Source organism: Narcine bancroftii, chromosome 1 (assembly GCF_036971445.1).
Source record: "Narcine bancroftii isolate sNarBan1 chromosome 1, sNarBan1.hap1, whole genome shotgun sequence".
Classification (NCBI taxonomy): Eukaryota; Metazoa; Chordata; class Chondrichthyes; order Torpediniformes; family Narcinidae; genus Narcine; species Narcine bancroftii.
In genome coordinates this window covers 132,765,721-132,788,190 of record NC_091469.1, presented here as the reverse complement: position 1 = coordinate 132,788,190, position 22,470 = coordinate 132,765,721, and the positions used below count along the sequence as shown (strand labels likewise).

The 22,470-nt window shown below is 42.4% G+C and overlaps 1 protein-coding gene across 5 annotated transcripts in view; it reads left to right on the top strand.

Annotated features, from left to right (window-relative positions):
- LOC138764416 (storkhead-box protein 2-like) overlaps nucleotides 1-22,470 on the top strand; it is a 407,299-nt gene that overhangs the window by 287,580 nt on the left and 97,249 nt on the right. The window contains exon 1 of one of the 5 annotated variants that reach the window (XM_069940337.1): nucleotides 649-891. The exons of the other annotated variants lie outside the window; for them this stretch is intronic. Within the exon in view, the coding sequence (XP_069796438.1) occupies nucleotides 867-891 (25 nt within the window). The 5' untranslated portion in view covers nucleotides 649-866. Of the gene's footprint in view, nucleotides 1-648; nucleotides 892-22,470 lie in introns of those variants that run through there. 5 annotated transcript variants of the gene reach the window in all.

Genomic DNA, 22,470 nt, shown 5'->3' with positions numbered 1-22,470 from the left:
AACTTGTGGCCTGTGGAGTCGGGGGGGGGGGGGGGGGTAATAATTCTGGCCCTCAGATGCAAGTGTCCTTCACCTGATGATTCAAAAGAGTGACCCATGATTTTTTTTACACTTATTTGGTCACTGATTAAAAGAAAAGTTGCAGGCAAACATTCCCTTTCATGCAAAAGGTGTGATAAAGGAAAGTGGAGGGGGGGGGGGGGCTGAATAGTGTCCCAGACAGAAGGATGCTCTTCTCATGATTAATGTAAAGTATTCCAAAGCGATCACAATTGGTCTGCCTCTTTTCCCAGCCAGTGCTGGAGCAGACAGCAGCAAGCAAGCTGTTAAGCCAGTCTGTTTATTTTTTTCTCCAAGCTTTATGCATAACTCAGGTGTTAAATTTTTAATTGCCCCCCCCCCCCACCCCCACCCCCACCCCCACCCCCACCCCCACACCCACAAAAGAGCCAGAGAGAAGTGCCAAGGCTAGGGTTAAGAGCAGCCAAAAGACCTTGTTGCCATGCCAACAGGTACAGCAGGCCATGACTGGAAGGAGGGAGGGAGGGAGAGGGAGAGAGAGAAAGAAAGAGAGAGGGAGAGAAAGAGAGAGAGGGAGAGGGAAGGAGGGGGAGGGTTTAAACAACATTTGCCTACCAGATTCCCAGTGCAAATTGGGCACACCTCCATTGTCTTCATGTGGCCGGGGCATGCCGGGTAAAAGCCCCCAGTGACTGCACGAGAAGGGCTCCCTCCATTGAAGAGGTCCCTCAGGGGTCCAAGCGGTGGTCGGAGGAGGAGGGGGGAGGATTTCATTTCCCCGCTGCCACCCACGCCTCAATGTGGCTCCGCTTGAGGTCGGCGCGACGATTTCGGACGGCGTGGAAATGCTGGAAGGCCAAGGCAGAGGAGGTGAACTGATTTAAGCTGTCGCGACAGAGAGTAACATTGAGGGGCGATGTCATGTGTCTCCCCCCCCCCCCCACCCCACCCCACCCCCACCACCCCCACCCCCAGCTTGCGGGGGCTCGAGGAGGGAGCTGACAAGAGAAATCTGCGGCTTTTCTTTGATAATATATCGATTCTGAAAATAAAACAGCGAGAGAGAGAGAATTCCAGGTTGTGCAGGAGCAGATTGTGTGGGGGGTGGGGGGGCTTTCCTTGTTGCTGCTGTGGCGAGTATTCTCAGCCCTCTGGTGCGGGCTGCCCCTTCCTCCGGTGCTTTGCACAAGACGGGTCCTGGCTGATTGCTGGAGGGGATATTAATCTAGATGACCAATGAGTTAATATTTGCTCAGGCCAGCGGGTATTTGAAGCCCGGTGCTGTGTTCTGCAGGACTCAGCATCGTTCACCAGCGGTCGATGATGGAGAACCAATCTTACTGGAGTGAGCAATATGATCTTTATTACTGATCATCTACGCCTTAAATGTTTAAAATTGAAACGGATACTTCCTTCAGAGTGGTTTCCAAGTTGATCTTACAGTCTCAGGTGTTTTTTTTGGGGTGGGGGGGGGTAGTCATTGCCAAAGTGCTGTCCACCTCTCTTTGATTTTTCTTTCAGTGGAGGGTGACCTTGTCCAGGTGCAGAAAAGCATGAGGGCCATAGATGCTGGCAGAATTGCCCAGCCCCCAGGGGAGATGGTTCTAGCACCAACAGGAACAGGTTGAAGGGGAGAGTTGGTGGGGGGGGGGGGTGAGACGGGACTCACTTGGAGGTTAGCCTGCATTTGGCAGAGGAGACTGGAAGTGGGCATGATTACAGCGTTCAAAAGACATTTGGACGGCGATTACGGATCCAGAAAGACCTGGACCGAGTGCAGCCTTTGGTAATTGGGACTAGCCTCTGAATGTCAATTTGGTCAATATGGATGAGTTGGGCCTGCTCTGCGCTCAGTGACTCGGTAATACAGATTTCAATGTCGTCTGCCTTTGTGGCTTAGAAATGGGTTGTGCTGTTAAAGATGTCATTTCTATTGGTTGCATTCTGCATCCGCCACTATTTCTGTCATGATCCTATTGCTGCAACCTTCACTGGGGCTGAGACCAACAGAGGGAGAACCAAGGTCTTTTGGAGGTGGGGATATGGAGAGATGGGGGTTCAGCCTTTGGTTGGCATTGAAACCGTATGGGGGCAGGTGGAGATCTGCCTCTCCATCGTGGAATGCAGGTGGTTGGCACCCAGGGAATTGTTGGGGAATGATTGCCAGGGAAATAAAGGGTCAGGGGATCTGATGCAGGAAGTCAGGGGAACACGACCCAGTCTTCGTCAAGTGCTCAGTAGTGGAAAGGGTCAAGATCTTCAAATTTCTGGGGTGTCAGGATCTCTGAGGATCTGTCTTGGAGCCTCCATGTTGATGCAATCATAAAGAAGGCTTGCCAGCAGCTATACTCTGTGAGGTGTCTGAGGTGATTCAGTAATTCACCAAAGACTCTCATAAACGTCTACATGTGTACCGTGGAGAGCATTCTGGCTGGTTGCATCATCTCTCCTCAAAGACCCCACCACCCAGGCCACACATTCTTCACTCTGTTAACATCAGGAAAAAGGTACAGGAGCCAAAAGACGAGCACTCAATGGCACAAGTACAGCTTCTTCCCAGCTGCCATCAGATTCCTGAATAATCAATGAACCAAAGACACCGCCTTACTTTTTGTGCATTTTTTTTAATATATAGTCATGTTGTAAGATGCTTATAGTATGATTCTGCTGCAAAACACCAAATTTCTAAGTTGTTCGTGACAATAAATTCTTATTCTGAATAGCAGGAAGATGGGATGAGGAGCTTCATCCATTAGAAGTGTGGTGGGTTGAGTGGTGAATCAGGAGTGATGGATATGATGAACAACTGATGTAGAGAGGTCCAGTTGCAGCTGGAGTGGTGAAGGTGTTGGTCATGCCTTCAACCTCAATAAAATTGAGTAGCATGATTGGCATAGTGGTTACTGCAACGCCTTCACAGCGCCAGCGACGGGTTCAAATTCTGCGCTGTCTGTAAGGAGTTTGTACGTTCTCCCTATGCGTGAGTTTTCCTGGGGGCTCTGGTTTCCTCCCACCTTTCGAAATGTACCGGGTGGTGTAGGTTAATTGGGTGTAAATTGACTGGCATGGACTCGTAGACTGAAATTGCCTGTTACCGTGGTGTGTCTAAAATTAAAAATGTTTAAAAAGAATTCTTGGTCTGGCAAAATGCCATTGATACCCAGTTGCTTTAGAAGTGGACCCTGGTGGGTGTTGCAAGGGAAAAATGATCTGACTAGGTTTCCAAAAGGAAAATTACACAACTCATTGACTCAATAACAATTTGCATCAGATCACCAAACATTGAGAATGGCCAGTCAAATTTTTGAGTGATGCAAAACAACTCTAAACTGGACTTTATTGTATTTTAATCATCCATTTTCAATCATTTAACACTGAAACAAACAATATATGGCAGTCAAAGGTCTGCCCAAATTTTGTTTTTTGGCAGAAATTAAGCAGTCACACCAAAGAAATTAGTTTGGAAGATTTGGGAATGAGGACCTCTTAGACAAATATTGTGAACTTTGGATGATCTTTCTTAGAATTCTCTTATGGTTATATTTTTGCTAAAAATGCTATGTTGGAACTGAATTTCATAGACACTATAAATCCCTAACTGCTGCTTGATTGAGGTAAACAAGAAAATCTGCAGATGCTGGGGTCTTTTAGTGCAGGTCACAGAAGCCCTGGAGAAACTCGTCAGGTCACGCAGCATCTATATGAAGTAAAAAGCTTTCGACATTTTGGGAGTGCTGAAAATTGGGCCAATGCCTGAATAAAAAGGTGGATGGAAGGTAGGGGAATGGGCAGGAGCACAGGTTAACAAGCAAGAGGTAATAGTTGAATATCGGTAAGAGGATAAAAAAGAAACTGAGGTGATGAGTGGGGAGGGCCAAGGCCTTCTCTCTTCCCCTTCCCTTTCCCCTCGTATCCTCCTCCATCATTCTATTCAGTTGTCTGCCTGGTTTTTGGCATTGCTGGTTCGAAACATTGACTGCCTTTTATTTTCTATGGATGCTGTGTGACCTGCTAAGTTTCTCCAAACAGTTTTGTGTTGTGCTGTTTGATAGCCCTGTACAGTATATTTGCAGATTGCAATGTTGGGTTTAAAGAGCTGTTGTGGAGAGCTGATACAGGTTAATATTTTGTATTAAAAGGAAAATAAAAATAAAGGAAAAGTTGTGAATAGTGAGGAAGGTTTTCAAAAGGTGCCATGTGATTTGTTCAGATGGAAATGTAGGTGGAGTAATAGCAGATGGTGCTTCAACTGGAAACGTCCATGGGATTGAACCTCAGGAGGTCAAATAAAGGAGGAAAATATCTAGTGAATGACTGGGCTTTTCAGGAGAATTGATGTACAGAAATCTTGGCGTGCATGTTCATAGCTTCCTGAAAGTGGTGACACACAAGTATATAGAGTGGTAAATGCTTACCTTTATTGATTGGGGCATTGTTAGGAAGTCTTGTTGGAGCTTTGGTCAGGCAACATTTGAAGTATTGTGTGCAGTTCTCGTTGACACACTATGTGGTGGATTTGGAAAGGTTGCGGAAGGAGTTCTCCAGAAGGATAGTGTAGATGGTCAGGGAGTTTTTCCCCAAGATTTATGATGCGAGAGGGAACAGTGAAAGCATATTTATGAGGCAGAGAGTGGTAGGTGCCTGGGGATGTTGTGAAAGCAGTTCCATGAGGAATGTTTAAGAGACAGACACATGAACAAGCAGGGAATGGAAGGATATGGACCATGTGCAGGCAGACATGCAGTTTCAATTGGCATTGTGGTCAGCACAGACGCCATGGACGAGAGGGCCTCTTCCTTTGTAGTACTGTTCTATGTTTTGCATTATTTCCCTGCTCACTTAAAATGAAAAATATATTACGTACAAAAAACTTTCTGCTCAATAGTGAGACTTTGATGTTCAAGCTATGGCACATATCCCACACCATAACTGGCCACAAACTTGTGTGATAACCCAGTATGGGGGAAAAAAAAAGTCACTTGTAGTGCAAAGTCTAGGATGATTCCTGTGCAAACCTAATCTATAGATGTTGAAAAACTGACAAAAATAGAAAATACTGGAAGCAGGTCAAGTAGAATCTGTGGCAAGAAAAGCAGAATGAGTAGTTCAGGTCAAGGAGCAGTCTTCCACCTGAGACAGTGCTCGATGGGAGAGAAGAGACAGGTCAACATTTTGAAAATAACCAATTTGGCAGTTTTACACAGCCACTGTGTCCCAGGCAATTATTTCCATTTTAATGGAATGCATGCTGTGTAAAAAGCTCAGAACCGGGTGCCATTCCCATTCTGACATTTTACCTCCTAGACCCCTAGTCATTTTCCTGGAACGCCTGCAGTCTAAACTGAACTGCAGGCATTCTGTGACCAAGGGGCTCAATGAAGTGTAAGCGTGCGACTTTCCAATTTGCAGCAAGCACACCTTGGGTCATCAGCATCAAATGCATCACAATGTCGTGCATGATGTGAGTGAGATTAACCTGTGTTTGAATAGTGCTATGCATAGTTGCTGTTAACATTAAAAGCACCTCAGGATCAACATCCATTTTTCTCTGTAGGATATGTTGGACGCGTATGATTCACGTCACAGTCGGCGGCAACGCTGTGGTTCTGTATGTTCCACATATGTTATGGATGACGTCCTGCCTCTTTACATACCACTAAAGGAATGCAATGTAAACTCGCAGTCAGAAACCGAGATTTGCAGTTTTGGATGTTCCTGTATGAACTACCACTGCTGGGATGTCAGGAGACTCTTCCTAATAGTAAAATCTGTGAAATAGCACTATTGTTGCAGAGTGAGGACTGAGAACTTCAGAGAGGCTAGAATAACAGTGGCTTGCAGTACTGAGGTGCCTGCCTCAATCAGCAGGTGTGCTTAAAAAGGGAAAACATACTTGTTAGCAAATAGAGATCCTTCCATTTTAGGCTTGCACAATTTAAGAAAAACTGACACAGTTACAGATAACACTCTACTCAGGTCATGAAACAGGCTTTAAAGCCATTGTTAATATACATGTAGTGGTTAATGTGAGTTGGAGTTGATGCATAATGCTGGGGAGAGCTGAATATTATGATCCAATATGGTCTGGATGCTTTTCACACATGTTTGGCAGACCTACCAACATACAGGAATTGGTGCTTTTTGCTCACTTCCCACTCCTGAAAAGCAAGATCTATGATTTACCCTGCTTCCCTTCACCAGAATCGCAAATGATAAAATCTATGGGAATCTTCTGCAGTTGATCAATTTGATAGATCTCAGTTCACAGTGGAATAAATCTTCTATTCAACACTTTATTGACGAGCCCCCATTTATTTATACCTTTCATTTGAAATGCTAAACCACAGACTAATCTTTCCTTTTTGTTTAGATTGATGTTAATGATCCCATTCGTCTCGTTCACCAGGCTTCAGAATCTTTTCCCTGTTGTCCTTGTGGTCAAAAGTTTAAATATTTATAGACCTATATATTTCCATAAATCTGATCATTTAACTACCTACCATGAAGTTGGTTTATAGCTTTGTCTTTTTAGGACAAGAAGAATTTGCACACAGAGCCTCCCACAGGCCCAATTACCACAATGGAGTTCTACAGACTAGGAAATTCCAGGCTCAATCATTGGTCTCTGCTGAGTTGGCTAGTTCAACAATGTATTGTCAGTTTCTTGCTCTCTCCCACTATAAAGCTTCAAGGTTCATGTTGAGGAATTCCTCGTGTATGAATCTGAATATGACAGCCCATATAGTATCTTCATCTCTGACAGGAACAGAAGACAGGAACAGATCCAATCATGAGCTGATCCATTTTCCCACTCACCTCCACTGCCTGGCCTTCTCCCTATGACCTCTGATGCTCTGGCTACTCAAGAGCCTATCAATCCCTCCCTTAAATATGCCCAATGAACTGCCTGACCTCCACAATCACCTTTGGCAACAAATAGATTCACTACCCTCTGTTTTTTTTTAAAAAAAGTACTCTGCACTTCATCTAAGCAGATGCCCTTCAATCCTGAAGTTATGACCTCTTGGCCAAGACACTTCCATCATGGAAAAAAAACCTTTCTACATCAACTCTGTCCATGTCTTTCAACATTCGAAATGTTTCAATGAGATCCTCCCTCATTCTAAATTCCAACAAGTACAGGCCAAGAGCTGTCAAATGCTCCATGTTATAACACTTTTGTTCTGGTATCATCCTTGTGAACCTCCTCTGAACTCTCTCCAACATCATATCTGTTGGGTATAAGCCCGCTCTCAGCTGGACATCATGACGCCCACGTCATGATGTCACCCTTCCATATATATACAGTAGCCGTGTTAGTTTAATAGAAGGATGGGAAAGCATCACATCTCCGAGTCTTAATTGTGTGAGTACATATACAACACCCTTTCTTAAATGAGGAGCCCAAAACTGCTCCAAATACTCTGTGAGGTTGCATTAATGCCTTAGAAAGCCTCAGCTTCGCATCCCTGTTTGTATTCTATTCCTCGAAATGAATGTCAGCATTGCATTTGTCTTCACCACTGACTCAGCATGCAAGTTTACCTTCAGGCTACCTTGCACGTGAACTCCCGTGTCCCTTTGCATCTGGGAATTTTCATTTTTCTCCCCATTATTTTTAAAAAAAAAGGTCTGCCTATTTATTTTTTTTACATACCGAAGCGCATGACCATACATTTTCTGACATTGTATTTGATTTGCCACTTCTCTGCCCATTCTCTTAATCTAAGTCCTCTGCAGCCTCCCTGTTTCCTCAACACTACCTGCTTAGCCACCCACCATTGTATTATCTGAGAACTTTGCCACAAAGCCATTCATTCCATAACCTAAATCATAAATATACAAAGTAAAAAGAAGTGGCTGCAACATCGGCCCCTGTGGAACAGCTTTAGCAACTGGCAGCCAACCAGAATATGATCCCTGTATTCCAACTCAACTTCCTTCCTGCGCCAATCAAACAATGCTCAACCCATACTTTTGTGTTTTCTGTTACAGGCCCTCCCGCGCACAAGCCCGAGCTGCCCAAATACCCCAATTAACCTTTAACCCCCCCCCATATGTTTTGAAAGGTAGAAACCGGAGCACCCAGAGGAAACCTAGGCAGACACAGGGAGAACAAGAAACTCCTTACTGACATCATCAGATTTGAACCTGGGTCGCTAACCGTGCCACTCATGTACCATGGTCTCCTATCTTGTTAAGCAGTTTCATTCATGGCATCTTGTCAAAAGCCTTCTGAAAATCCAAATATACAACATCCATTGCATCTCCTTTCTAGCCTGCTTATCACTTCTGCAAAGAATTCCAACAGGTTTGCCGGGCAAAATTTTCCCATTTTTGCTTTGGCCATCTTGTCATGTGTCTCCCAGTACTCTGTAAACTCACTTGACAATCGACTCTAACATCTTCCCAACCCCTATGTAAGGCTAACTGGTCTATAGTTTCCTTTCTGCTGCCTCCCTCTCTTTAATAGTGGGGTGACATTTGATTTTTTTTTACAGTTCTCTGGGACCATGCCAGAATTTATTAATTCCTGAAAGACAATGGTTCTATTGCTACTTTCAGAACCTGAGTGAGCAATCCATTTGGTCCAGGACACTTGTATACCCATAGACAATTGCTTGCTTTAAACCTCTTCAGTGTCTTTACCCTATTATTCTTCATGATGTTCTTCCCTAAACTAATCCTCTTGACTCCTGCTCTGACAACTTCATAAATCTTGCATTTTAGCTCTTTTGTTACTATCCCTTACTTTCCAAAAATTTTCCTCACGAGCCATGGATAGCTTCTGACCTATTTAATGCATTAATTGACCAATTTCCCTTTTTTCTTGCCATCCAACATTTCTCCTCTGGTATGACTAGACTTCCTGAGAAGACCATATGTCGGATAGGAGAAAAGTTAGAAAGTTTATTCTTGTGTGAACCTGGATATAACTTAGTATATTAAAGCAGTGTTTAGGTCGTGCTTCTTCTAACACGGGAATGAGTATCAAGCAATTCCTAAGAATGATCTTGCTTAAATCTTGTAGATGAATTCGAAGTTCATGTAGAAATGTGCTGCAGTGTTGGTTACTGACTTCAGGGAAGGAAAGGGATGATAGTAAAGTTATGGAGGAAAGGATGATTTGTTAAAAAAAGAACTAAATACAATAATTAGTTTGTTAATCCAGTGATCCTTTCAACAATCATTAACAATTTTGCTTTGCTTCCTTTCAAAGCTAGCAAAATAGTTATTTATATTTGCAGTTTATCACAGGCAGGAAATTGAGGCCAGCTTCATGAAAAAATATTGTAACAAATTATTTTTAGAAAATGAACTGAGTGCTTGCAAACTTAGTGGAGCATCAAATTAATCTCTGTCCCAAATATGAATAAATTATGCAAAATCAAACATCTTGATGATAGAAGTTTGCCAAGAGCTACAAGTCCCATGAGTATTACAACTAATTGCATACATTTAGAATTCAGTAAACTCTGCTTGTTTGGTTTTCCATAAGCATTGTTGCAGAACTCTAGCTCGCAGTAAGTGGAATATTGTTAACATTCCCAAACTGGACAATACTGGAATTTAACAAGATGAAGTGTGAAATACCAAGAGAAATTAGTGCACAAATATTATTGGAAGGTATAAATGCATGGATAACTTGTTTTATTTTAGCAGGCTATAAAACATTTATTTGTGTAATAATTTATGAAGGATACCAAATTGGAGGTGGTCCTTATTAACTGTGCACCATGCTGGTTGTATCACTGTCTGGTATGGAAGTGCCAATGCACATGACAAGAAAAAACTCGAGAGGATTGTTAATGTAGCATGCGACACCACAGGCACCAGTCTTCTCTCCATCAAGATTATCTACAAGAGGTGGTGTCTCAAGAAAGCAGCCTTTATCCTGAAGGACTCCTTCCACCCAGACTCTCTTCTCTCTGCTACCATTGAAAGAGGGGGGGCGGTGGGGGGTTGGAAAGGTATAGGATCCTGACGACTAGCACTAAGAGGCACAAGGACCGCTTCCTCCCCTCCGCCATCAGATTCTTGAATGAACAATGAACCATAGACACTACCTTACTTTGTCTTTCTCTTGCACTATTTTTTTAAAATTTTGTAAGGCGTTTTATATAAATGTTTGAAGTGTGACGGTGCCGCAAAAACAATTAATTTTGTGACATGTTCATGAAATAAATTCTGATTCTAATTTTAGTTTTGAGCAATGCATTTCAGCCTTGAGATATCAAATGTGCAAATTAAATTAAAGCAGGTATTGCAAAACATTTCAAGTTGGCAATGCCATAGTTAAATGGATAAGAAAGCTTGCTTTTAAATAATGCCTTTTATGTCCTTCGGAAGTTACAGCTGTAGTTAAACACTTTTGATGGCAGTGATTGATGATACACGACTGCACAGTAAAATACCATAAACAGGAAATAACCAGATTTTCTCCCATCATTATGCTTGGTTAATGGAGAAATGCTAACTAAACATGTGAAACGCACTCTTCTTTACAAGCTTGAGGATGTATTCATTTCAAATTATTATTTGACTGCAAAGACAAAAGGTAAAATATGGTTCTCCCTAGGGTTGAGATTTACAATTCCTTTAAATGTACACCATGACATCTCTCATGACGATCCTCAAGAGTCATGGTTAACTGTGTCTAAAAAGTGTTTGAAGTGAGGGAATTGAACACATCTGGGCTTTCTTGATGAACTGGGTTTGCAGAGATGTTAGAAGCAGGTGTTGATAGATAATGTAATTCCAGTTTATTTTAAAATCCCTCTGAGATCTTATTTAAAACCTACTGATTTCCACTCTTTCCCCCCCCCCCCCAAGTTTTACACCACTTTTTCTAAGTTTTGGCCACCCCTCCCCTACTCTCTCTGTACCTACCTTATCAAATCTCATTGTCAATTAAAAACAAATCAATTAATTCACTTTCAAATTTCAGGGAAGTCAATATTATCAAACAAAGTTTTCAGCAAAAATCTTGAAATCATTCCATCACTAGTTAGATTGGGTGGAGAGGATGAGCTAAATAGCTTTCGATACAAGCGATCTTTTGGAATGCACAGGACAAGTCACACGTGTTGCACAGATGCTAACAGGCCATTAAAAAAAATGATATATTGAAGTATTTGTATAACAAAAATCAAAGGGGGTGCAATTATGCTGATGTTAGATGAGGATTTTTACGGTGTATTTACATTTATAACAGTGGTTGGGAGCGACAATAGATTTCCATAAATCTGATCATTTAACTACCTACCATGAAGTTGGTTTATAGCTTTGTCTTTTTAGGACAAGAAGAATTTGCACACAGAGCCTCCCACAGGCCCAATTACCACAATGGAGTTCTACAGACTAGGAAATTCCAGGCTCAATCATTGGTCTCTGCTGAGTTGGCTAGTTCAACAATGTATTGTCAGTTTCTTGCTCTCTCCCACTATAAAGCTTCAAGGTTCATGTTGAGGAATTCCTCGTGTATGAATCTGAATATGACAGCCCATATAGTATCTTCATCTCTGACAGGAACAGAAGACAGGAACAGATCCAATCATGAGCTGATCCATTTTCCCACTCACCTCCACTGCCTGGCCTTCTCCCTATGACCTCTGATGCTCTGGCTACTCAAGAGCCTATCAATCCCTCCCTTAAATATGCCCAATGAACTGCCTGACCTCCACAATCACCTTTGGCAACAAATAGATTCACTACCCTCTGTTTTTTTTTAAAAAAAGTACTCTGCACTTCATCTAAGCAGATGCCCTTCAATCCTGAAGTTATGACCTCTTGGCCAAGACACTTCCATCATGGAAAAAAAACCTTTCTACATCAACTCTGTCCATGTCTTTCAACATTCGAAATGTTTCAATGAGATCCTCCCTCATTCTAAATTCCAACAAGTACAGGCCAAGAGCTGTCAAATGCTCCATGTTATAACACTTTTGTTCTGGTATCATCCTTGTGAACCTCCTCTGAACTCTCTCCAACATCATATCTGTTGGGTATAAGCCCGCTCTCAGCTGGACATCATGACGCCCACGTCATGATGTCACCCTTCCATATATATACAGTAGCCGTGTTAGTTTAATAGAAGGATGGGAAAGCATCACATCTCCGAGTCTTAATTGTGTGAGTACATATACAACACCCTTTCTTAAATGAGGAGCCCAAAACTGCTCCAAATACTCTGTGAGGTTGCATTAATGCCTTAGAAAGCCTCAGCTTCGCATCCCTGTTTGTATTCTATTCCTCGAAATGAATGTCAGCATTGCATTTGTCTTCACCACTGACTCAGCATGCAAGTTTACCTTCAGGCTACCTTGCACGTGAACTCCCGTGTCCCTTTGCATCTGGGAATTTTCATTTTTCTCCCCATTATTTTTAAAAAAAAAGGTCTGCCTATTTATTTTTTTTACATACCGAAGCGCATGACCATACATTTTCTGACATTGTATTTGATTTGCCACTTCTCTGCCCATTCTCTTAATCTAAGTCCTCTGCAGCCTCCCTGTTTCCTCAACACTACCTGCTTAGCCACCCACCATTGTATTATCTGAGAACTTTGCCACAAAGCCATTCATTCCATAACCTAAATCATAAATATACAAAGTAAAAAGAAGTGGCTGCAACATCGGCCCCTGTGGAACAGCTTTAGCAACTGGCAGCCAACCAGAATATGATCCCTGTATTCCAACTCAACTTCCTTCCTGCGCCAATCAAACAATGCTCAACCCATACTTTTGTGTTTTCTGTTACAGGCCCTCCCGCGCACAAGCCCGAGCTGCCCAAATACCCCAATTAACCTTTAACCCCCCCCCATATGTTTTGAAAGGTAGAAACCGGAGCACCCAGAGGAAACCTAGGCAGACACAGGGAGAACAAGAAACTCCTTACTGACATCATCAGATTTGAACCTGGGTCGCTAACCGTGCCACTCATGTACCATGGTCTCCTATCTTGTTAAGCAGTTTCATTCATGGCATCTTGTCAAAAGCCTTCTGAAAATCCAAATATACAACATCCATTGCATCTCCTTTCTAGCCTGCTTATCACTTCTGCAAAGAATTCCAACAGGTTTGCCGGGCAAAATTTTCCCATTTTTGCTTTGGCCATCTTGTCATGTGTCTCCCAGTACTCTGTAAACTCACTTGACAATCGACTCTAACATCTTCCCAACCCCTATGTAAGGCTAACTGGTCTATAGTTTCCTTTCTGCTGCCTCCCTCTCTTTAATAGTGGGGTGACATTTGATTTTTTTTTACAGTTCTCTGGGACCATGCCAGAATTTATTAATTCCTGAAAGACAATGGTTCTATTGCTACTTTCAGAACCTGAGTGAGCAATCCATTTGGTCCAGGACACTTGTATACCCATAGACAATTGCTTGCTTTAAACCTCTTCAGTGTCTTTACCCTATTATTCTTCATGATGTTCTTCCCTAAACTAATCCTCTTGACTCCTGCTCTGACAACTTCATAAATCTTGCATTTTAGCTCTTTTGTTACTATCCCTTACTTTCCAAAAATTTTCCTCACGAGCCATGGATAGCTTCTGACCTATTTAATGCATTAATTGACCAATTTCCCTTTTTTCTTGCCATCCAACATTTCTCCTCTGGTATGACTAGACTTCCTGAGAAGACCATATGTCGGATAGGAGAAAAGTTAGAAAGTTTATTCTTGTGTGAACCTGGATATAACTTAGTATATTAAAGCAGTGTTTAGGTCGTGCTTCTTCTAACACGGGAATGAGTATCAAGCAATTCCTAAGAATGATCTTGCTTAAATCTTGTAGATGAATTCGAAGTTCATGTAGAAATGTGCTGCAGTGTTGGTTACTGACTTCAGGGAAGGAAAGGGATGATAGTAAAGTTATGGAGGAAAGGATGATTTGTTAAAAAAAGAACTAAATACAATAATTAGTTTGTTAATCCAGTGATCCTTTCAACAATCATTAACAATTTTGCTTTGCTTCCTTTCAAAGCTAGCAAAATAGTTATTTATATTTGCAGTTTATCACAGGCAGGAAATTGAGGCCAGCTTCATGAAAAAATATTGTAACAAATTATTTTTAGAAAATGAACTGAGTGCTTGCAAACTTAGTGGAGCATCAAATTAATCTCTGTCCCAAATATGAATAAATTATGCAAAATCAAACATCTTGATGATAGAAGTTTGCCAAGAGCTACAAGTCCCATGAGTATTACAACTAATTGCATACATTTAGAATTCAGTAAACTCTGCTTGTTTGGTTTTCCATAAGCATTGTTGCAGAACTCTAGCTCGCAGTAAGTGGAATATTGTTAACATTCCCAAACTGGACAATACTGGAATTTAACAAGATGAAGTGTGAAATACCAAGAGAAATTAGTGCACAAATATTATTGGAAGGTATAAATGCATGGATAACTTGTTTTATTTTAGCAGGCTATAAAACATTTATTTGTGTAATAATTTATGAAGGATACCAAATTGGAGGTGGTCCTTATTAACTGTGCACCATGCTGGTTGTATCACTGTCTGGTATGGAAGTGCCAATGCACATGACAAGAAAAAACTCGAGAGGATTGTTAATGTAGCATGCGACACCACAGGCACCAGTCTTCTCTCCATCAAGATTATCTACAAGAGGTGGTGTCTCAAGAAAGCAGCCTTTATCCTGAAGGACTCCTTCCACCCAGACTCTCTTCTCTCTGCTACCATTGAAAGAGGGGGGGCGGTGGGGGGTTGGAAAGGTATAGGATCCTGACGACTAGCACTAAGAGGCACAAGGACCGCTTCCTCCCCTCCGCCATCAGATTCTTGAATGAACAATGAACCATAGACACTACCTTACTTTGTCTTTCTCTTGCACTATTTTTTTAAAATTTTGTAAGGCGTTTTATATAAATGTTTGAAGTGTGACGGTGCCGCAAAAACAATTAATTTTGTGACATGTTCATGAAATAAATTCTGATTCTAATTTTAGTTTTGAGCAATGCATTTCAGCCTTGAGATATCAAATGTGCAAATTAAATTAAAGCAGGTATTGCAAAACATTTCAAGTTGGCAATGCCATAGTTAAATGGATAAGAAAGCTTGCTTTTAAATAATGCCTTTTATGTCCTTCGGAAGTTACAGCTGTAGTTAAACACTTTTGATGGCAGTGATTGATGATACACGACTGCACAGTAAAATACCATAAACAGGAAATAACCAGATTTTCTCCCATCATTATGCTTGGTTAATGGAGAAATGCTAACTAAACATGTGAAACGCACTCTTCTTTACAAGCTTGAGGATGTATTCATTTCAAATTATTATTTGACTGCAAAGACAAAAGGTAAAATATGGTTCTCCCTAGGGTTGAGATTTACAATTCCTTTAAATGTACACCATGACATCTCTCATGACGATCCTCAAGAGTCATGGTTAACTGTGTCTAAAAAGTGTTTGAAGTGAGGGAATTGAACACATCTGGGCTTTCTTGATGAACTGGGTTTGCAGAGATGTTAGAAGCAGGTGTTGATAGATAATGTAATTCCAGTTTATTTTAAAATCCCTCTGAGATCTTATTTAAAACCTACTGATTTCCACTCTTTCCCCCCCCCCCCCAAGTTTTACACCACTTTTTCTAAGTTTTGGCCACCCCTCCCCTACTCTCTCTGTACCTACCTTATCAAATCTCATTGTCAATTAAAAACAAATCAATTAATTCACTTTCAAATTTCAGGGAAGTCAATATTATCAAACAAAGTTTTCAGCAAAAATCTTGAAATCATTCCATCACTAGTTAGATTGGGTGGAGAGGATGAGCTAAATAGCTTTCGATACAAGCGATCTTTTGGAATGCACAGGACAAGTCACACGTGTTGCACAGATGCTAACAGGCCATTAAAAAAAATGATATATTGAAGTATTTGTATAACAAAAATCAAAGGGGGTGCAATTATGCTGATGTTAGATGAGGATTTTTACGGTGTATTTACATTTATAACAGTGGTTGGGAGCGACAATAGATTTCTGAACTGCTGAATCCTATGTTGTGGTCTAAAGTGCAAGGCTCTTCAACTCTTCATTACATTGACATCTACACTAGTGCTGCTTCCTGCACTTACGATAAGCTTGCCAACTTATCCACTTTGCTGCCAACGTTCACCCTGACCTCAAATTCACTTGATCCATCTCTGGAACTCTCTCTTTTTCTCTCTGTCCCCATTTCAGGAGACAAACTATCTACAGACATATTTTTGTAAAATCCACTAACTGCCACAGTTAACGACTACATTTTTCCCACCCTGTCTCCTGTTTGGTGAAGAAGGCATTTGGAATGTTGGCCTTCATAAATCAGAGTATTGAATTCAAGAGTAGGGAGGTTATGATGAAATTGTACAAGGCATTGGTGAGGCCAAATTTGGAGTACTGTGTACAGTTTTGGTTACCAAATTATAGGAAAGATATAAACAAAATAGAGAGAGTACAGAGAAGGTTCACAAGAATGTTGACAGGATTTCAAGGTTTGAGTTACAGGGAAAGGTTGTGCAGACTAGGGCTTTTTTTCTCGAGCGTAGAAGATTGAGGGGGGACTTGATAGAGGTGTTTAAGATTTTAAAAGGGACAGACAGAGTAAATGTGGATAGGCTTTTTCAATTAAGAGTGGGGGAGATTCAAACTAGAGGGCATGGTTTAAGATTGAAGGGGGAACATGAGGGGAAATTTCTTTACACAAAGGGTGGTAGGGATGTGGAATGAGCTTCCGACAGACGTAGTTGAGGCGGGATCATTGGTTACATTTAAGGAAAGACTGGATAGTTACATGGAGAGGAGAGGCTGGTCAGTGGGACAAGGAGGGTGGGAATTTGTTACGGCATTGACTAGAAGGGCCGAATTGGCCTGTTCTGTGCTGTAAGTGGTTATATGGTTATTTTCTCAGTTCCTCTGTCTCTGATGCATCTGCTCCCAGAATGAGCTATCGTTCTTGGCCTTCTACCCTCTCATCCAATCACTTCACAGCTTCTCTACCACCTTCTCACCTGTATTCACCTATTACCTCTTGCCTATTAGCCTGTGTTTCCCCCACCTTTTTATTCAGGCATCTGCCTGATTTTCAGCCCTCTTGAAGAAGGGCACAGGGCCAAAACATTGAATACCTTTTACATCCTGCTGCATTACCTGTGTTTATCCACCACTTTTATGTATGCAGTTGAACTTCTTGTCTGATTGAAATCTGAGCAGACAAAAGGTTTGTAATTGTTGCATGACATTTGCTGTTTTGTTTTTTTCTTTTGTGGAGAAATTACAAAACTAGGATGGATAGCTGTCATTCATCTGGATGCATAATTCCTCATTGCCTTGTATTTTGTGGTTGTGGCATATCTAAGTTTGAGAAGGGAGCAATTTGCTTGTTTCAAATGTGGAATCCACTTAACCATTTCTCTGATGAAACTTGGTACTTTTTTTCGGTGGGTGTAGTTCATTGTGGAATGAAACATGAATGTTTGCAGGTGCGGTGATTGTAGTCAAAACACATGAATGCTGGTGGAACTCGGCTAGTCTCACAGCGCCCATAGGAGGTAAAGATGTACCTTTCTGGCCTGAGCTCCTCTTCGAGATATGAGTCTCTGATTTAAGGCTGAGGAAGGAAAGGAGGACTGGCTGAGTTCCTCCCTATCTGCACTCCCTGATGCTGTTAAGCTCTACGACTATGTACTCACCCAGACTCATTTCCACAACCACATGAGCCACAGAGCCAAAATCAATTCTCACCTTTCCGCTTATCATATGGGGCAGCACAGTTAGTGGAGTGCTGTTACACTGCCAGTGACCGGGGTTCGAATCTGGTTTGTCTCAAAGGAGTTTGTATATTATCCCCGTGTCTGTGTGGGTTTTCTCTAGCTGCTCCAGTTAATACCTCTCATTGTTTAAAAAAAAGTACGGGGGGTGGGTGTAATTGGGTAGCACAAAAAGTCCTGTTATCATGTAGAATGCCTAAAGTTTAAAAAAAAAGTTTTAAAGAATTAACATATCATATTAACCTTTTTGTCTGTTGGTCTGTACTCCTTTCCCTTTGATTCTTCCCCCTTTCCCCATTCTTTAATTGAGAGGCTTGTCCATTTTCACTCACATCTTGAGGAAGGGCTCAGGCCAAAAATGTCAGTTAATCTATCTTTAATCTCATGAGGATGCTGCGAAACCAGCTGAGTTCCTCCAGCATTTCTGTGTTTTGAGTACTTTTAATGTGGAATCCACACCGAAATCAAGCAGTTTGTTTTGCAATATATTGGGTTGAGAGGAAGCAGCTGCATGTGATGTTAATTGCCTTGTGGTTGTATTGTCCATTTTAGAATCTTCATACTATCAGGCACCTCCTCCAAACATTTCTTATTGTGTAGGCAATGTAACACTGCACAGTCTATAGTCTGTGCAATCTCAAAAGCAATCAAAGTGAATCGACAGATATTTTGTTTTTAATGGTATTGTTTGAAAGGGGTTCTTGGTCTGATGTCAGGACAATTTCTTATCTCATTATGATTTGCACTACCAGGCATTGCATAGGAACATAAATGATACAAGGAGCAAGCCCCATGGCTTGCTGCTTTTTTTTTGTGGCAAAATAAGACTGGCCATTCTTTTCCCTTACCACTACTATACTAACTCCCTGTGATTCACTATGCAAAGAATCTTTTGATCGTCACCTTGAATATAAGACCATAACGCTAAGGAGCAGACTTGTGCTCATACACTCAGTTATTGAGGCTCCATAGCCCTCTCAGGGAGGACATTGCAAAGACTCACTACCTTTGGCTGAAGAATTTTCTCCTCAATTCAGTCCTGCATTACTGACCCCATATTTTGAGACTGTGAATCATATAAAAGTGAACTTGTTTCCCTTACCTAGGAAGGAATCAAATGGCACTGGAGGCAGTCTAAAGAGATTCGCCAGGCTAATTCCTGGTTGGGGAGGTTGTCCTATCAAATGATGATCAGCAGATTGGATCTGCATTCTTTGGACTTCAAATAAATGAGGGATAATATTGTTGAGGCATACAAGACCCTAGGGTGAGCTTAACAAGGTAGACGTCAAGTTGGCGAAGTGGGTAGTGCAAAGCCTTTTCAGTGTCAGTGATCAGGACCAGGGTTCGAATCCCACACTGTCTTAAGAAGTTTGTACATTCTCTCCACGTCTGTCTTGTTTTTCCCCAGGGGCTTCAGTTTCCTTCCTCAGTTCAAAATGTACTAGGGGTGTAGGTTAATGGGGTGTGAATTAGGCGGAATTGATTTGTGGGCTGTAATGGCCTGTTACTGTGCTGTATGTCAAATTTAAAACTTAGATCTTTAGTAGTGAGAGTGGACATAGGGTTAAAGTAAAGGACAGTGGTTAGCGTAACATTATTACAGTGCTGTTTACATCCGGTACCGCACGGATGGCAGTCTCTTCAATCTGAGGCGCCTGCAAGCTCACACCAAGACACAAGAGAAACTTGTCCGTGAACTACTCTTTGCAGATGATGCCGCTTTAGTTGCCCATTCAGAGCCAGCTCTTCAGCGCTTGACGTCCTGCTTTGCGGAAACTGCCAAAATGTTTGGCCTGGAAGTCAGCCTGAAGAAAACTGAGGTCCTCCATCAGCCAGCTCCCCACCATGACTACCAGCCCCCCCACATCTCCATCGGGCACACAAAACTCAAAACGGTCAACCAGTTTACCTATCTTGGCTGCACCATTTCATCAGATGCAAGGATCGACAATGAGATAGACAACAGACTCGCCAAGGCAAATAGCGCCTTTGGAAGACTACACAAAAGAGTCTGGAAAAACAACCAACTGAAAAACCTCACAAAGATAAGCGTATACAGAGCCGTTGTCATACCCACACTCCTGTTCGGCTCCGAATCATGGGTCCTCTACCGGCACCACCTACGGCTCCTAGAACGCTTCCACCAGCGTTGTCTCCGCTCCATCCTCAACATCCATTGGAGCGCTCACACCCCTAACGTCGAGGTACTCGAGATGGCAGAGGTCGACAGCATCGAGTCCACGCTGCTGAAGATCCAGCTGCGCTGGATGGGTCACGTCTCCAGAATGGAGGACCATCGCCTTCCCAAGATCGTATTATATGGCGAGCTCTCCACTGGCCACCGTGACAGAGGTGCACCAAAGAAAAGGTACAAGGACTGCCTAAAGAAATCTCTTGGTGCCTGCCACATTGACCACCGCCAGTGGGCTGATAACGCCTCAAACCGTGCATCTTGGCGCCTCACAGTTTGGCGGGCAGCAGCCTCCTTTGAAGAAGACCGCAGAGCCCACCTCACTGACAAAAGGCAAAGGAGGAAAAACCCAACACCCAACCCCAACCAACCAATTTTCCCTTGCAACCGCTGCAATCGTGTCTGCCTGTCCCGCATCGGACTGGTCAGCCACAAACGAGCCTGCAGCTGACGTGGACTTTTTTACCCCCTCCATAAATCTTCGTCCGCGAAGCCAAGCCAAAAGAAAAAAAAAAAAGATTACAGTGCCCATGACCTGAGTTTAAATCTGCCACTATCTGTAGCGAGTTTGTATATTCTCCCCATGTCTGCCTGTGTTTTCTCCAGGTGCCCTAGTTTCCTCCTATGTATAGGGTTAGTAGGTTAATTGGTCATAAGGGTTTATTTGGGCAGCATGAACTTGTGGGTGGGAAGGGCCTGTTACAGTATTATCTCCAAATTTAAATAAAAGGTTTGTAGAAAATTCTCCTTCCAAGCATAATGAATCTCTGGAATTTTCTAGGGTGTGCAGAGTTGACCATTAGAAGTATTTAAAGTGGAGGCAGATAACTTCTTGATGTGGATTTGAGGGTGATGGGTAGGGTTTGGTAGAGAGCAGGAGTGGAGTCCTCAGTAGTTTGGCTATGATTGTAGTGAAGAGGCTGCCCACCCTGTTCGTGTACGAATAGTTTAGTTGTTTGAAAGTGTACTGCATACTTAGAGATTTTGTTGATGCCATCTGTTGTTGCCTGAACAGAGCCTTTCACGTTAAATGAGGGCTTAAGAGAGTGCTGTCCACGCTGATCCAAGGCTGCAAGAACTACACAATAACGAGCCCCTTAGCAAAGCGAAGGAGTCTCCCACACACTGTTCCTCATTCAGGTTGAGGTGGGAGGATTGAATCCCAAAGACCTTTGATGGAGATGTTATCCTTTTTAGATGTCCCCTTCCTTCTTCATTCATTGCTTGCAGCATGTTCAATAGTACACAGTCTTCCTTTTTGACCTTATTATTGTCCCTTTCTCAAAGGCACTTGTCTGTAAGGATGTTTTACATTTTCTCCGTGCTTCCATAGCTTTCCTCCCACGTACAGGGTTAGTAGATGAATTGGTCACGTCTGTATTTGGGAATACAGATACATAATTTGCTGAAAGTGGCGTCACAGGTAGACAGGGTTGTAAAGGGAGCTTTTGGCACACTGGCCTTCATAAATCTAAATATTGAGTACAGGAGTTGGGATGTTATGTTAAAGTTGTGTAAGACATTGGTGAGGCCAAATTGGGAGTATTGTGTGCAGTTTTGGTCATCTAGGATAGGATATCAATAAGATAGAAAGAGTGTGGAGAAGATATACTAGGATGTTGCTTGGACTTCAGGAACTGAATTACAGGGAAAGGTTAAATGGGTTAGGATTTTATTTCCTGGAGCATTGAAGAATAAGGGGAGATTTGATAGAAGTATTTAAAATTGTGAGTGTTTTAGATAGAGTAAATGTAGATGGTCACGTCTCCAGAATGGAGGACCATCGCCTTCCCAAGATCGTGTTATATGGCGAGCTCTCCACTGGCCACCGTGACAGAGGTGCACCAAAGAAAAGGTACAAGGACTGCCTAAAGAAATCTCTTGGTGCCTGCCACATTGACCACAGCCAGTGGGCTGATAATGCCTAAACCGTGCATCTTGGCGCCTCACAGTTTGGTGGGCAGCAACCTCCTTTGAAGAAGACCGCAGAGCCCACCTCACTGACAAAAGGCAAAGGAGGAAAAACCCAACACCCAACCCCAAGCAACCAATTTTCCCCTGCAACCGCTGCAATCGTGTCTGCCTGTCCCGCATCGGACTTGTCAGCCACAAACGAGCCTGCAGCTGACGTGGACTTTTTACCCCCTCCATAAATCTTCGTCCGCGAAGCCAAGCCAAAGAAGAAATGTAGATAGGCTTTTTTTCCCACTCGGATACAAACCAGAGGTCATGGGTTAAGGGTGAAAGAGATGACGTTTTGGGGGAACTTCTTCACATACAGATTTGTTGGAGTGTGGAACTAGCTGCCAGCTGAAGTGGTAAATGAGGGCTCAATTTTAACATTTAAGAAGAATTTGGACCTGGAAGGGAAGGGTATGAAGGGCTATGGTCAGTGGGACTAGGCAGAAAATTAGTTCAGCACAGACCAGAAGAGCTGAAGGGCCTGTTTCTGTGCTGTAATATTCTTTAGTTCGATGGCAGA